This window comes from Schistocerca gregaria, chromosome 3 (assembly GCF_023897955.1).
Source record: "Schistocerca gregaria isolate iqSchGreg1 chromosome 3, iqSchGreg1.2, whole genome shotgun sequence".
Taxonomy (NCBI): domain Eukaryota; kingdom Metazoa; phylum Arthropoda; class Insecta; order Orthoptera; family Acrididae; genus Schistocerca; species Schistocerca gregaria.
Window position 1 is genome coordinate 306,747,791 of NC_064922.1, and position 15,273 is coordinate 306,763,063.

The 15,273-nt window shown below is 44.1% G+C and overlaps 1 protein-coding gene across 1 annotated transcript in view; it reads right to left on the reverse strand.

Annotated features, from left to right (window-relative positions):
- The window catches only part of LOC126354901 (uncharacterized), a 365,410-nt gene that overhangs the window by 90,514 nt on the left and 259,623 nt on the right, over window positions 1–15,273 (reverse strand). The window contains exons 13-14 of the mRNA XM_050004967.1: window positions 14,181–14,459; window positions 8,993–9,532 (exon numbers count right to left, since the gene is read on the reverse strand). Coding sequence (XP_049860924.1) covers window positions 8,993–9,532; window positions 14,181–14,459 — 819 coding nt within the window. The remainder of the gene's footprint in view (window positions 1–8,992; window positions 9,533–14,180; window positions 14,460–15,273) is intronic.

Below are 15,273 nucleotides of genomic sequence, written 5' to 3' on the forward strand. Positions count from 1 at the left end.
GGTGTTCTCAGACGTTGGTGCATACAAGAGCTCAGATCTATTTAGTGCTACATTCTAATTGCAATGGAACTTTAATTAACTAATTTGCAAAATGTCTGTGTGTGATTCTCAAACACTGAAAACATATATTATTATGAAGAAGAATCATTGTAAGGTGATGGTAAACGTTTTAAGCGATCTATTTGAATCCTGTAAATTGTTAAATAAATAATTTGACAGGGTATTGCAAATAGGCTATTTCCTGCCACATTTGATATCGCTATAGTGACATCACAAGAGTTGGCTATTTTTCCTGCTGGAACAAAGTGGACCACAGCTCAGCTTCTCCTACAATTTAATTACTTAGTTTAATTAGCGTTTAAATAAATAAACAATGTATTGCTCAAATTTACAGCCCATTTCATGTTGTGAGATCCTTCCTCTCCAGCAGCTGAGCACAAATTGTGTCTTTTTGCTATAAATTTTCAGGTGGTGTAGGCGAAGGGGAAGTTGGAGAGGAGAGGTCTGGGAGATTTCCCAGGTTGGGGAAAAGTGGCTCAAAACTGCACTCGGGAGGGGTTGATAAAAGAGTGTCCATTTTCCCCAAGGATGGGAGAAGAGGAGGGGGAGGGAGAAAGGTGGAGAGGTGGGAGATTTCACAAAAAAAGGTTCAAATGGGTCTGAGCACTATGGGACTTAACATCTGAGGTCATCAGTCCCCTAGGGCTTAGAACTACCTTAACCTAACTAACCTAAGGACATCACACACATCCATGTCTGAGGCAGGACTCGAACCTGCGACCGTAGCAGTCACTCAGTTCCAGACTGAAGTGCCTAGAACTATACGACCACACCAGCCGGCGAGATTTCTCAGAACGACAGATTAGACCCATGGTGTCATAACTCAACTCCAGGAGATCTCAATTTGCATAACAGTAGGTTATGGAGGACGGGTGAAGAGTTTAATTAGCGTTTAAATAAATAAACAATATATTGCTCAAATTTACAGCCCATTTCATGTTGTGAGATCGTTCCTCTCCAGCAGCTGAGCACAAATTGTGTCTTTTTGCTATAAATTTTCAGATGGTGTAGGCGAGAGGGGAAGTTGGAGAGGAGAGGAGAGGTCTGGGAGATTTCCCAGGTTGGGGAAAAGTGGCTCAAAACTGCACTCGGGAGGGGTTGATAAAAGAGTGTCCATTTTCCCCAAGGATGGGAGAGGAGGAGGGGGAGGGAGAAAGGTGGAGAGGTGGGAGATTTCACAAAAAAAGGTTCAAATGGGTCTGAGCACTATGGGACTTAACATCTGAGGTCATCAGTCCCCTAGGGCTTAGAACTACCTTAACCTAACTAACCTAAGGACATCACACACATCAATGTCTGAGGCAGGACTCGAACCTGCGACCGTAGCGGTCACTCAGTTCCAGACTGAAGAGCCTAGAACTATACGGCCACACCGGCCGGCGAGATTTCTCAGAACGACAGATTAGACCCATGGTGTCATAACTCAACTCCAGGAGATCTCAATTTGCATAACAGTAGGTTAAGGAGGAGGGGTGAAGAGTGGGGGAAACCACTTAGTTGAACAATAGGTTAAGCCACCCCTGGCTTGAGGAGGAGTGGTGGTTACATCAAGAGCCACTTAGCAAAACAATAGGTTAAGGTCCTGATCTATCAGCTATCACAATTTAATTTAGTTTCATATCAACTAGATGCCAGAGGTGTTCCAGAACGATCTTTGTCCCACTAATGTGTTTGCTTTGTGGGTACAAATCTTCTCTATACAAACATCTCTGAATAACTTTGAAGCGACCGTCAAGGACACGAATCCGAGTTTTATTCGTCACATAGGACCCACATGTCAGGGAATAGTTATGAAGTGAATATAGTTCCTCACCTCCCCCCATCAACCATGGACCTTGCCGTTGGTGGGGAGGCTTGCGTGCCTCAGCGATACAGATGGCCGTACCATAGGTGCAACCACAACGGAGGGGTATCTGTTGAGAGGCCAGACAAACGTGTGGTTCCTGAAGAGGGGCAGCAGCCTTTTCAGTAGTTGCAGGGGCAACAGTCTGGATGACTGACTGATCTGGCCTTGCAACATTAACCAAAACGGCCTTGCTGTGCTGGTACTGCGAACGGCTGAAAGCAAGGGGAAACTACAGCCGTAATTTTTCCCGAGGACATGCAGCTTTACTGTATGATTAAATGATGATGGCATCCTCTTGGGTAAAATATTCCGGAGGTAAAATAGTCCCCCATTCGGATCTCCGGGCGGGGACTACTCAGGAGGATGTCGTTATCAGGAGAAAGAAAACTGGCGTTCTACGGATCGGAGCGTGGAATGTCAGATCCCTTAATCGGGCACGTAGGTTAGAAAATTTAAAAAGGGAAATGGATAGGTTAAAGTTAGATATAGTGGTAATTAGTGAAGTTCGGTGGCAGGAGGAACAAGACTTCTGGTCAGGTGACTACAGGGTTATAAACACAAAATCAAATAGGGGTAATGCAGGAGTAGGTTTAATAATGAATAGGAAAATAGGAATGCGGGTAAGCTACTACAAACAGCATAGTGAACGCATTATTGTGGCCAAGATAGATACGAAGCCCACACCTACTACAGTAGTACAAGTTTATATGCCAACTAGCTCTGCAGATGAAGAAGAAATTGAAGAAATGTACGATGAAATAAAAGAAATTATTCAGATAGTGAAGGGAGACGAAAATTTAATAGTAATGGGTGACTGGAATTCGAGTGTAGGAAAAGGGAGAGAAGGAAACATAGTAGGTGAATATGGATTGGGGCTAAGAAATGAAAGAGGAAGCCGCCTAGTAGAATTTTGCACAGAGCACAACTTAATCATAGCTAACACTTGGTTTAAGAATCATGAAAGAAGGTTGTATACGTGGAAGAACCCTGGAGATACTAAAAGGTATCAGATAGATTATATAATGGTAAGACAGAGATTTAGGAACCAGGTTTTAAGTTGTAAGACATTTCCAGGGGCAGATGTGGACTCTGACCACAATCTATTGGTTATGACCTGTAGATTAAAACTGAAGAAACTGCAAAAATGTGGGAAATTAAGGAGATGGGACCTGGATAAACTGAAAGAACCAGAGGTTGTACAGAGTTTCAGGGTAAGCATAAGGGAACGATTGACAGGAATAGGGGAAAGAAATACAGTAGAAGAAGAATGGGTAGCTCTGAGGGATGTAGTAGTGAAGGCAGCAGAGGATAAAGTAGGTACAAAGACGAGGGCTGCTAGAAATCCTTGGGTAACAGAAGAAATATTGAATTTAATTGATGAAAGGAGAAAATATAAAAATGCAGTAAATGAAGCAGGCAAAAAGGAATACAAACGTCTCAAAAATGAGATCGACAGGAAGTGCAAAATGGCTAAGCAGGGGTGGCTAGAGGACAAATGTAAGGATGTAGAAGCTTATCTCACTAGGGGTAAGATAGATACTGCCTACAGGAAAATTAAAGAGACCTTTGGAGAGAAGAGAACCACGTGTATGAATATCAAGAGCTCAGATGGCAGCCCAGTTCTAAGCAAAGAAGGGAAGGCAGAAAGGTGGAAGGAGTATATAGAAGGTTTATACAAGGGCGATGTACTTGAGGACAATATTATGGAAATAGAAGAGGATGTAGATGAAGACGAAATGGGAGATACGATACTGCGTGAAGAGTTTGACAGAGCACTGAAAGACCTGAGTCGAAACAAGGCCCCCGGAGTAGACACCATTCCATTAGAACTACTGACGGCCTTGGGAGAGCCAGTCACGACAAAACTCTACCATCTGGTGAGCAAGATGTATGAGACAGGCGAAATACCCTCAGACTTCAAGAAGAATATAATAATTCCAATCCCAAACAAAGCAGGTGCTGACAGATGTGAAAATTACCGAACTATCAGCTTAATAAGCCACGGCTGCAAAATACTAACGCGAATTCTTTACAGACGAATGGAAAAACTGGTAGATGCAGACCTCGGGGAGGATCAGTTTGGATTCCGTCGAAATGTTGGAACACGTGAGGCAATACTGACCTTACGACTTATCTTAGAAGAAAGATTAAGAAAAGGCAAATCTACGTTTCTAGCATTTGTAGACTTAGAGAAAGCTTTTGACAATGTTGACTGGAATACTCTTTTTCAAATTCTAAAGGTGGCAGGGGTAAAATACAGGGAGCGAAAGGCTATTTATAATTTGTACAGAAACCAGATGGCAGTAATAAGAGTCGAGGGGCATGAAAGGGAAGCAGTTGTTGGGAAAGGAGTGAGACAGGGTTGTAGCCTCTCCCCGATGTTATTCAATCTGTATATTGAGCAAGCAGTAAAGGAAACAAAAGAAAAATTTGGAGTAGGTATTAAAATTCATGGAGACGAAGTAAAAACTTTGAGGTTCGCCGATGACATTGTAATTCTGTCAGAGACGGCAAAGGACTTGGAAGAGCAGTTGAACGGAATGGACAGTGTCTTGAAAGGAGGATATAAGATGAACATTAACAAAAGCAAAACGAGGATAATGGAATGTAGTCAAATTAAATCGGGTGATGCTGAGGGAATTAGATTAGGAAATGAGACACTTAAAGTAGTAAAGGAGTTTTGCTATTTAGGAAGTAAAATAACTGATGATGGTCGAAGTAGAGAGGATATAAAATGTAGACTGGCAATGGCAAGGAAAGCGTTTCTGAAGAAGAGAAATTTGTTAACATCGAATATAGATTTATGTATCAGGAAGTCGTTTCTGAAAGTATTTGTTTGGAGTGTAGCCATGTATGGAAGTGAAACATGGACGATAACTAGTTTGGACAAGAAGAGAATAGAAGCTTTCGAAATGTGGTGCTACAGAAGAATACTGAAGATAAGGTGGATAGATCACGTAACTAATGAAGAGGTATTGAATAGGATTGGGGAGAAGAGAAGTTTGTGGCACAACTTGACTAGAAGAAGGGATCGGTTGGTAGGACATGTTTTGAGGCATCAAGGGATCACAAATTTAGCATTGGAGGGCAGCGTGGAGGGTAAAAATCGTAGAGGGAGACCGAGAGATGAGTACACTAAGCAGATTCAGAAGGATGTAGGTTGCAGTAGGTACTGGGAGATGAAGCAGCTTGCACAGGATAGAGTAGCATGGAGAGCTGCATCAAACCAGTCTCAGGACTGAAGACAACAACAACAACATAGTTCCTCAATGCTAAATTTGTGTAATGGCAAATAGACACTCCTGTAGACGTTTGCTGACACTGGCTTTAGCAACTTCCTTCCACTCTGAGTAGCTACAAAAATAGGCCATTTTCTGGTTCAAATCTAATTCTATATCATAATTATCACTTTCGACCAGCGTTAAGTTCTCCTCAAAATGTTGACCTCAAAATGTGCATTATTCCTAAGTTGTTACAGAGCATGCACTGGAAGTTATTCACACAGTTTATCATATGCCTTAAGTATAAGAAATTAAACAATGATAGTAAAACCCATTACACTACAGTTACTCAATGTGGCTCGATGAAAACATACGGATTCCTCACGAAAAACTGCATGAAATATCGCTTCTAAAAGGAAATGGAACTAGATATAAAGTTTATTAGTAACATTAAACAACGTATAGAGGTATTCTGATTGGATCACAAACTATAAAATTAATTTTGAGCCATACTCAGATAGATCTTGCATATTAGTGTAGTACAATACTCATAAATTAAAAACGGTTTTTTTTGGCTCCGTTTATTATCTAGCGTGAAATGCAAATCACAGAATATTTTATGGAGCATCGTTGAGCAGCAGTACAGCATTTTACACTTTTCAGAGCGATGAGCGGTAGCTGACGCCTTCGACACAATCCGAGAGAGCGCAGCACTGCCGTGGCAGGCACTGATTGTTGCAAGCATGTTGTCGTGGAGAGGTCAGACGGATACAGCGTTCACCGGCATGCAAAAATGTTACTGGACGGAGCTTTTATTACCAGCGTGTCACAGTTTGTCATACATTGTAGCTCTGCTACCTTTACGCTCGGGAGTTCAGCGTTAAGACAAAAGCGCTATGGAAATTTAGGCAACTAGCGGTTTCGATTGTGAGGTGTTGCATTCAAATGAGGTGCTGATTACCGCTAGCAGACGTACTATAACAACTCGACCCGAAAACTAGAATTTCTCCAGGAACTGCCGCAGACTACACTGTTGCCAGACTGTGTAGACAGCTGGACTTAAGATATCTTCGTGACCATGGTATTTGTCCCACGTCACGACCGGTGTTGACTTACAAGGAACCACTGAGCACGAGGTCGCAAGTTCTGTCTTTAGTACGGCTCACTTGAAAGTGTTGAGTTAACAGTAATGACAGGAAAAATATTAGTTGCTAATGATGCACCATGTATATCAGGAGGACGACAGAAAATGAGTGTCTGGGAAGTACAGAGGTCAACCTTCTACTGGACGTATATATTACACTTGACAAAACTGACATTGTCGACATTCAAGAAATGTTCAAAGCAAATCGTTAACTTGCACTACGAACGCTGAATGAAAAATAGCGCGCAATAGTGATCAAGATCGAAGGCGAACACCTTGGGAGTTAGAAATCCTGCAGAACGCTCAGATCTGTATCCGCTCTTAAAGAACTGATATATAATCATATTAGAGTAACGAGGTGATGAGAACTAATGGAATGTGATGGCATGCAACCGAATGTGAAACAGTCTGTTGTGGAGCTATCGTAAAACTGGCTATCATAAGGCGTAGCTGCAGATAGTGCGATAATGTATTTCATAGGCACGGAAAAAACAAACATCCAGACGTTGAATTTATCCAGTGGTTCAACGTGCTAAGAACTGCAATGTCACACACCTTTTCAGGAGGGATAATTGCTCTAAAGGAGTATGATTTTTCTACTCAGACCGGGAATCAACCAAAAGCAAGTTATTTTGACGAGATTTCTGCCAAAATCAGTGTCCTTACCACAGTTATTGTTCTCTTGCAGCCATTTTCCCACTTTTGCTTGGTATGGCGTAAATATTCCCTACTGTGCTTTCAATATCACGCACACGAGGAACAATCGTAGAAGGCAAAGCATCTCCAACTTCTCGCAGCACAATAAATAACTTTTCAGTCAATTTAAAATCCAGATTAACAGTCGGCATAATTGTATACGTATGCATTAAGGCATTGATGATAGTTGATCCACTGTCTTGGTATCACTAATTTCCAGGGTTCGTTTTATATGCATATTCCTTTCAAATGCCGATTGGTCGGTTACAAAATGACGGGATTAGTTTGATTATCTTATCTACAAATTTTCGCCCAGATTGCGCAATTTGCTGTGCATTGTCCAGTTGACGGTTTGTTTTAAATTTCGTTATCTTACGTCTTTCAGTTCTCTAGGATTGTTTGAAGTCATATAACTATCCACTGCTACCGGATTCGAAATATGTTCATAATTGTTATTTGTTAACCTGGATGTATTTAATTATGTTTAGCACCCGATCCTTGGACAATGACTGTCCTTTACTACGTTTCACTGGAGACGGGATGTGTGGCTTCCTGTCTGACGAGGGTGATGGACCATATGGCTCGACACCTGTTCCAGTATCACTTTCACTTTTTAAGCACGTTACGTCATCATTGTACTCCTTTTTGCATCCCGCCTGGGAGGTGGCGCGTGGGTAGGAACGGGAAAAGGTAATACAAGTCGGTACTGCAAGAAAATGGTTTACTGGTGCAAAAACAAGGTGATAAACGATTACATAACTTTGTACGTAGGTGAGATGCTGGAGCGAAGTGTCCTGGCTGGCTGCACCTGTTGAAAATGGGCTGAATCTGTCGCGGAGCTCGTAGACCTCGACAACACCGGCCAGGGGGCGCTGTCGTCGGTGTCTCTCGTAGTGCCACCTCGCGAAACTATTCCGTGGCATCGTTGCTACCGATACCACACTCCTCATGAAGCAAGCAGTTTAGTCCCTTTACTCCCAAAACCAACCACCAGCCAACTCCTCATGTACATTGCCCTCACAGTCGAGCGTATACGACACTACACATTTCACTGACTCATCTTGCAGAAACGCTAATATTTCATTTGAAAGTTGTTTCTCTGCGAAATTCCTTGGGTTCTTTACTGGCGAAATTTTAACTCCTGCAGCTGTTGTTTTAGACATAATGCAATGTTAGCACTTTGTATCATTGCCATCGTTCTGCTTTATATCAACACCACTAGCGCTGTTGGGAGCTACTCGTCGACTAAGCAGTTCGACTGGGCTCTGTAGCTTCATGCTGTTCTCACCACTGAATACCTGCACTCCCGTTCCGCGTTGCCTTTATCAGTCTGTATTCTGACTGCATGGTAGACAATATGTGGTGTGTCGAATACTGTAAACATCACTGGCCTTTTCCTACTTCGCACTCAAGGGGTTCCTTATTAGACTCCGTGGCGCCCAGCCGCCGGCGACGTTTTATGTCAAAGAGTGTACATTTCCTGTAAGGTGTACGAAGGCAAGGTAAGTGAAATTAGGGCTTGAAGGAGGCGTGAAGATGGTCGTTCATCTCCTATGTCCATTTGGTAGTGGAGTAGCAAACGAATGACTAATAGTGGTACAAGGTGCCCTCCATCATGCAGATTATGGTGGCTTGCGCAGTTTGTATGTAAATGGTTCAAATGGCTCTGAGCACTATGGGACTAAACTGCTGTGGTCATCAGTCCCCTAGAACTTAGAACTACTTAAACCTAACTAACCTAAGGACATCACACACACCCATGCCCGAGGCAGGATTCGAACCTGCGACCGTAGCAGTCGCACGGTTCCGGACTGCGCGCCTAGAACCGCGAGACCACCGCGGCTGGCTTGTATGTAAATGTGAGACAATAGAGTCACTTACGTAAAATGAGCTTTTTTGAGATGAGATAAAACGTAGCTTTTGATCCCTATCGGATACTCAGACTACAATAGAAGTCGTATCAGAGATTTGTGCGAGAGAGGGCTGTAACGTAACGTTGGACTCGGCATAGAGTGTGCAACTCACCTCGACGAGGTTCATTAGCTGCAGGCGGCGGTCGCTGTTGATGAAGGCCCTGAAGCGCTCCGCCAGCAGGCAGTGGTTCCGGATGTGCTTCTGTAGGTTGTGCAGCCCGTAGCTGCGCAGGGTGAACCACAGCTTGAGGGCTCGGAAGCGGCGAGACAGTGGCACCCCCCAGTGCCGGTAGTCGATGCTTTCGTTCTGCTGCTCGTACTGCAGGTACGTCGGGTTCACGACGAGGCCCTCGATCAGCCGCAGGTAGTCGCTCGTCCAGAAGCACGTGCAGTCGTGGTTGACGAGCGCCCACTTCTCGGGGCATACGCTGATGGAATTGGCGTATTCGATCCCTAGGCTGAGGTGGCGCATCTCGGGACAAAGCAGCGCGTTGCCGCCGTACGAGCCGTCCACGTGGAACCAGATGGTTGGGTACTCTTGGCAGACGGCGCCGATAGCCTTCAAGTTGTCCGAAGCAGCCGTCGCGTACGTGCCAATCGTAGCCACCACATAGAACGGCACGAATCCTTTATCCACGTCGGCTTCTATTGCCTGCTCCATACAGAGAAAGAAAACAGAAAGATAATTACCTGAACTAGTTGCTGTTAAATCGAGGGAATTGCTAGTACTTTGACCTAAAATGTTCAAGGCACATCATTTGCAGTGTAGTTCTTATATCTACAGGACTGGCAAAAGTAGCATGAATAATCTAGTATAACACTGATTAATCTTCTGAGTTAATTTACTGTACCATTAAAGTTATCAGATAAATGAATTTTCGTATTAGAGCTTATAATTATTTTCTTTGATGAGTTCCTTCCTAACTGAAACATCAGTACTTAAGGGTTGAGTCATGTGTAACATTGGCAATCTGTGTCAAGATTATGAACCCAATTTCCCTGGACCAACTGTAGTTGGTTTTTAGCAGTATTCTTTTATCTGTTGTTGAGCCTTGCAGTGTTGCTGTTTCTGCCAGTACTCATTTTGCATGTAAGATTCACAATACATGATTGTTTCGTTTCCTTTGCGCAATGTATGTTCTATCAGTTTCTTTAATTTACGAGGGCCATATGTCAGTGTAATGCTTCTGGTTACGTTCTTATACAGATAGACATTACTGTTTTTTTTCTCTACAGCTACGTTTTTTTCCAAATAGTTCGCACTGACCAAGTCTATTGAACGTGAAATTATCGGTTTGCTTATTTATTTGGTTATGAAGGAGATCGATTTTCACACACACACACACACACACACACACACACACACACACAGAGAGAGAGAGAGAGACCGAGCGAGGTGGACTCGCATTCGGGAAGACGACGGCTAAAACCCGCGTCCGGCCACCCTGATTTACGTTTCCCGTGATTTCCCTAAATCGCTTCAGGCAAATGCCGGGATGGTTCCTTTGAAAGGGCACAGCCGGCTTACTTCCCAATCCTTCCCCAATCCGATGGACCGATGAACTCGCCGTTTAGTCCCCTCCCCCAAATCAACAAACCAACTACAAACACACAGGATTCTTTTCAGTTTCATGTGTATTTCAGCTTAGTAGCACATTTAGGTTGTCAGTTCACATTCCCAGGTTTGTATTTAATATAACACACGATCACGGCCACGGCATGATCTAAAGCGACCAGACAGACATTCTGTAAGAGCGTAAACTGGTCTAATAGTTGCCTCGGTTGTGACGCATCAACTTCGACTAACACAAAAGACGATCCACAGACATTAGAGTAAAGGAGAGAAATGCAGATACATTCTTAATCAAGGTGATTAAACAAGTTTGCCAACATGGGTGAAGGTATTTTCTGCAACAGAATGATGCCATCCGTCGACATTCCTGGGTATTTGGACTTGATGGAGCAGTTCAGTTTTTGCAAAGTGCCTACGTACCGCTGTGCGTTAGTTATGGCATCCTGTCTTAGAAAGTAAATGAGCAGTGGGCCATTGCAGTTCAAGAAAAAGGTCACCATGACTTTCCCGGAGCTGGTTTGCGTGTTTCGACTACGGTGCAGGACTTTCACCGGGAAGCCCTTACACATCTTCCACACCGTCTCGACCTTCCCCCATCCAATTTCCAAATTTCTGGAGCCCTGAGGAAAGATATTCGTGGTTGGCGATTTGTTTCGGACGACGAGGTGCATGCCTGGGTACTATCACGTTTCTGAAAGCAAACATCTTTCGGTGAAGGCATTGACCGTCTTGCCTCATTGTCTCCTAGTGGGACAAATATGTTAACAGCTGTCGCGATTACTTTTGAATCAATGAACAGGTTAGTTATTGCTTTTCCACCGGCCTCATTTTTATTTCACTTCCCCTTACAACAGTATTTTGAGGTGGTATCAGGATGTCTCACTATATGAAGAGTGAACTGTAAACTCAACTTTCAGCAGTTAGCCGCGTCGAAAAACGCTAGAAGTGAATTGCTTGTGCGCAGGCTACAAGCACTTATGGAAATAATATTTCGATTGCGACCGAAGATAGTTCGGAGACAGTTTCATGTCTTTTCTTCACAGCGGGTACGACAACAATGAATTTATTAAAAGAAGGTGGCACTTTCCACTTCTGCTCTTTTATTTTTATCAATTCACGACAAAAAAGTGAAAAATACCACCATTATTACAGTATTGCAGTGCGCATCATGTTGTAAAGTGGTTTGTACAGAGAAAAGAAAAAGAGAGATAGAGTTACAAGAGAGACTGATAGGGAGACAACGAGGCAAAGGGTAGGAAAGTGGTCGGTACTTAGATAGATGGTTCAAATGGCTCTAAGCACTATGGGATTTAACATCTGAGGTCATTAGTCCCCTATACTTAGAATTACTTAAACCTAAGTAACCTAAGGACAGCAACCACATCCATGCCCGAGGCAGGATTCGAACCTGCGACCGCAGCAGCGGCGCAGTTCCGGACTGAAGCACCTAGAACGGCTCGGCCACAGCTGTCGGCTACATAGATAGATACCAGCTGGTTTTAATCGAAGTACAGCTACTCGTGGAGCTGTAATTATCATATGGCAGCGAAATTTGTTAGATACGCTAATGCGTTAATCCAGATCGGACTTACGCTGAAGAAAAATTAGTTTCAGGTTTGGCCAACAGGTGACATCTGGCACTGTAAAGCACGTCGTCGGCGTCTCCAGTGCTCATGTTGAACAGACTGTAAGTGGTGATTAGTAATATTTCAACATTATGCCTTTTCGTCCCATTCCCAATCCATTACAGGTGGAAACATTTCTATGCATCTTTCTCATGTTCACAAGATCCAGATTTCCACCTGTATCCAAATATTTGAACTAACATCTTTCCTCATAAATCGGCTTCGCATTGACATATTAGAATATTTACCAAGTTTCGCTGTCAGACAATAATTGAAGTCCACTCTGGAACTCTGTGAATAGCTGCACTTTAATTATAGCCATCTGGTAGGTAGGTACACTATTGGCCATTAAAACTGCTACACCACGAAGATGACGTACTACAGACGCGAAATTTACCCGACAGGAACAAGATGCTGTGATATGAAAATGATTAGCTTTTCAGAGCATTCACTCAAGGTTGGCGTTGGTGGCGACACCTACAACGTGCTGACATGAGGAAAGTTTCCAACAGATTTCTCATACACAAACAGCAGTTGACCGGCGTTGCCTGGTGAAACGTTGTTGTGATGCCTCGTGTAAGGAGGAGAAATGCGTACCATCACGTTTCCGACTTTGATAAAGGTCGGATTGTAGCCTATCGCGATTACTGTTTATCGTATCGCGACATTGCTGCTCGCGTTGGTCGAGATCCAATGACTGTTAGCAGAATATGGAATCGGTGGGTTCAGGAGGGTAATACGGAACGCCGCGCTGGATCCCAACGCCCTCGTATCACTAGCAGTCGAGATGACAGGCATCTTATCCGCATGGCTGTAACGGATCGTGCAACAACGTCTCGATCCCAGAATCAACAGATGGGGATGTTTACAAGACAACAACCATCTGCACGAACAGTTCGACGACGTTTGCAGCAGCATGGACTCTCAGCTCGAAGACCATGGCAGCTGTTACCCATGACGCTGCATGACAGATAGGAGCGCCTACGATGGTGTACTCAACGACGAACCTGGGTGCACGAGTGGCAAAACGTCATTTTTTCGGATGAATCCAGGTTCTGTTTACAGCATCATGACGGTCGCATCCGTGTTTGGCGGCATCGCGGTGAACGCACATTGGAAGCGTGTATTCCTCATCGCCATACTGGCGTATCACCCGGCGTGATGGTTTGGGGTGTCTTTGGTTAGACGTGTCGGTCACCTCTTGTTCGCATATACTACACTTTGAACGGTGGACGTTAGATTTCAGATGTGTTACGACCCGTGTCTCTACCCTTCATTCGATCCGTGCGAAACCCTCCATTTCAGCAAGATAATGCACGACCGCATGTTGCAGGTCCTGTACGGGCCTTTCTGGATACAGAAAATGTTCGACTGCTGCCCTGGCCAGCACATTCTCCAGATCTCTCACCAACTGAAAACGTCTGGTCAATAGTGGCCGTGCAACTGGCTCCTCACAATACGCCAGTCACCACTGTTGACGAACTGTCATATCGTGTTGAAGCTGGATGGTCAGCTGTACCTGTACACGCCATCCAAGCTCTGTTTGACTGGTATCTTAGGATCTATGTACACAAACTGCTTGAAAATGTAATCACAGGTCAGTTCTAGTATAATATATTTGTCCAATTAATACCCGTTTCTCATCTGCATTTCTTCTTGGTGCAGGAATTTTAATGGCCCGTAGTGTAGATAGGTAGATCGAACAATAGGGACCAGTGGAGGGGAAAGGGTCGGCTTACGAGACAGGTAAGGGGAGACACCTATGAACTAAATGAACAAAACTATATCGCTCTGAAGTATGGTTACGAGGCAACGTGAGGTAAAGCAAAATTGGCACCAGCTTTCCTCACTGTAAAGTGAGTGAAAGGATATTAAAACACTTCGGCTGCAGCGGTTGGTGGAGGTAAATGTGTAGAACAGTTAAAAAATGGACCTGTTAGGACGCGACTTGCTCTAGTCTGCTGATTACCTATATGAGGACTCGTGGTTGACTACTGGGTAGTTGCTCGGGTCAACGCCAGAAGCTGTGGAGATAAAAGGAGTGCAGCTTCCCTATATCTTCGTGTTGAGCGCCTCGCTTTAAGAACAACAGAGTGACTTGCCCGCCTGAGTCTCTCCGCGCTGAGGCAGTCGCTTCGGTCGGCGTCCAGAACGCGCAGCTGCACCATACAAAGGCGGGCGGCTTTCTGGACGCTGCAGTGCGCCTCTGTGGAGCAGTAGGCGGTCAGCATGCGCATGCGGTCCACCGCCTCGTCGATTTCGTCCAACGGCCTCTGGCTGGTCCGCGTCGGAACCGTGGGAGGGCGCTGACGGGGGTTGCCCTTCGTCATCTGGTAACGCGCCGCCAGCATCGAGATCAGCAGCGCGTCGCTTTCAGAGGGCTTTAGAAGATGAAATCGTGATTAGTAAGTCACAATCCAGCTGTCGTCCTTTGAGACATTGCATGTTGATAGACGAAAAAACTGATAAATAATTAAACAATAAACAGCTAAAAATACAAAAACATTCGTGCACATAAATTAAGATACACGAAAGCCTACTGCAGCGCGGAGAAAATGTGTGGGTCAATATAAAAACATGAGACAAAAAAATGGCTCTGAGCACTATGCGACTTAATTTGTGAGGTCATCAGGCGCCTAGAACTTAGAACTAATTAAGCCTAACTAACCTAAGGACATCACACACATCCATGCCCCAGGCAGGATTCGAACCTGCGACCGGAGCGGCAGCTCGGTAGCGACTAGAACCGCACGGCCACTCCGGCCGGCAAAACATGAGACATTCATGGCACACAAGGAAGAGAGTCCCTGGTGTACTTGCAACAGTTGGTGAGAGCACAGGTCTCGGTTATAGCGATTATCACTGTTTATTACGTGCATCCAACACACTTTATTCGTATCATAAGGAAGCAGGATGGCATAAAGAAATGAATTTAGATGACATTACCCGTTAATTTAAGAAAAACGGAAACCCAACACTTTGTTATGTAGCTTTATTTACGCTAAGATGCGCTTCACCTGTCTTCAAATAGCATAGTACGTTTAAATCTACAAGTCCCGTAAGACAAGTAGGTGCATTTAACTATTAATTAAAAGCAAATTTACAAACCGAGGATTGTGGTAGTTGAACAGTTGTTCCACACAGGGAAACTGCAGCCTTTAAAACGCAGTCAATAAAACTTAAGATCGATGAAGA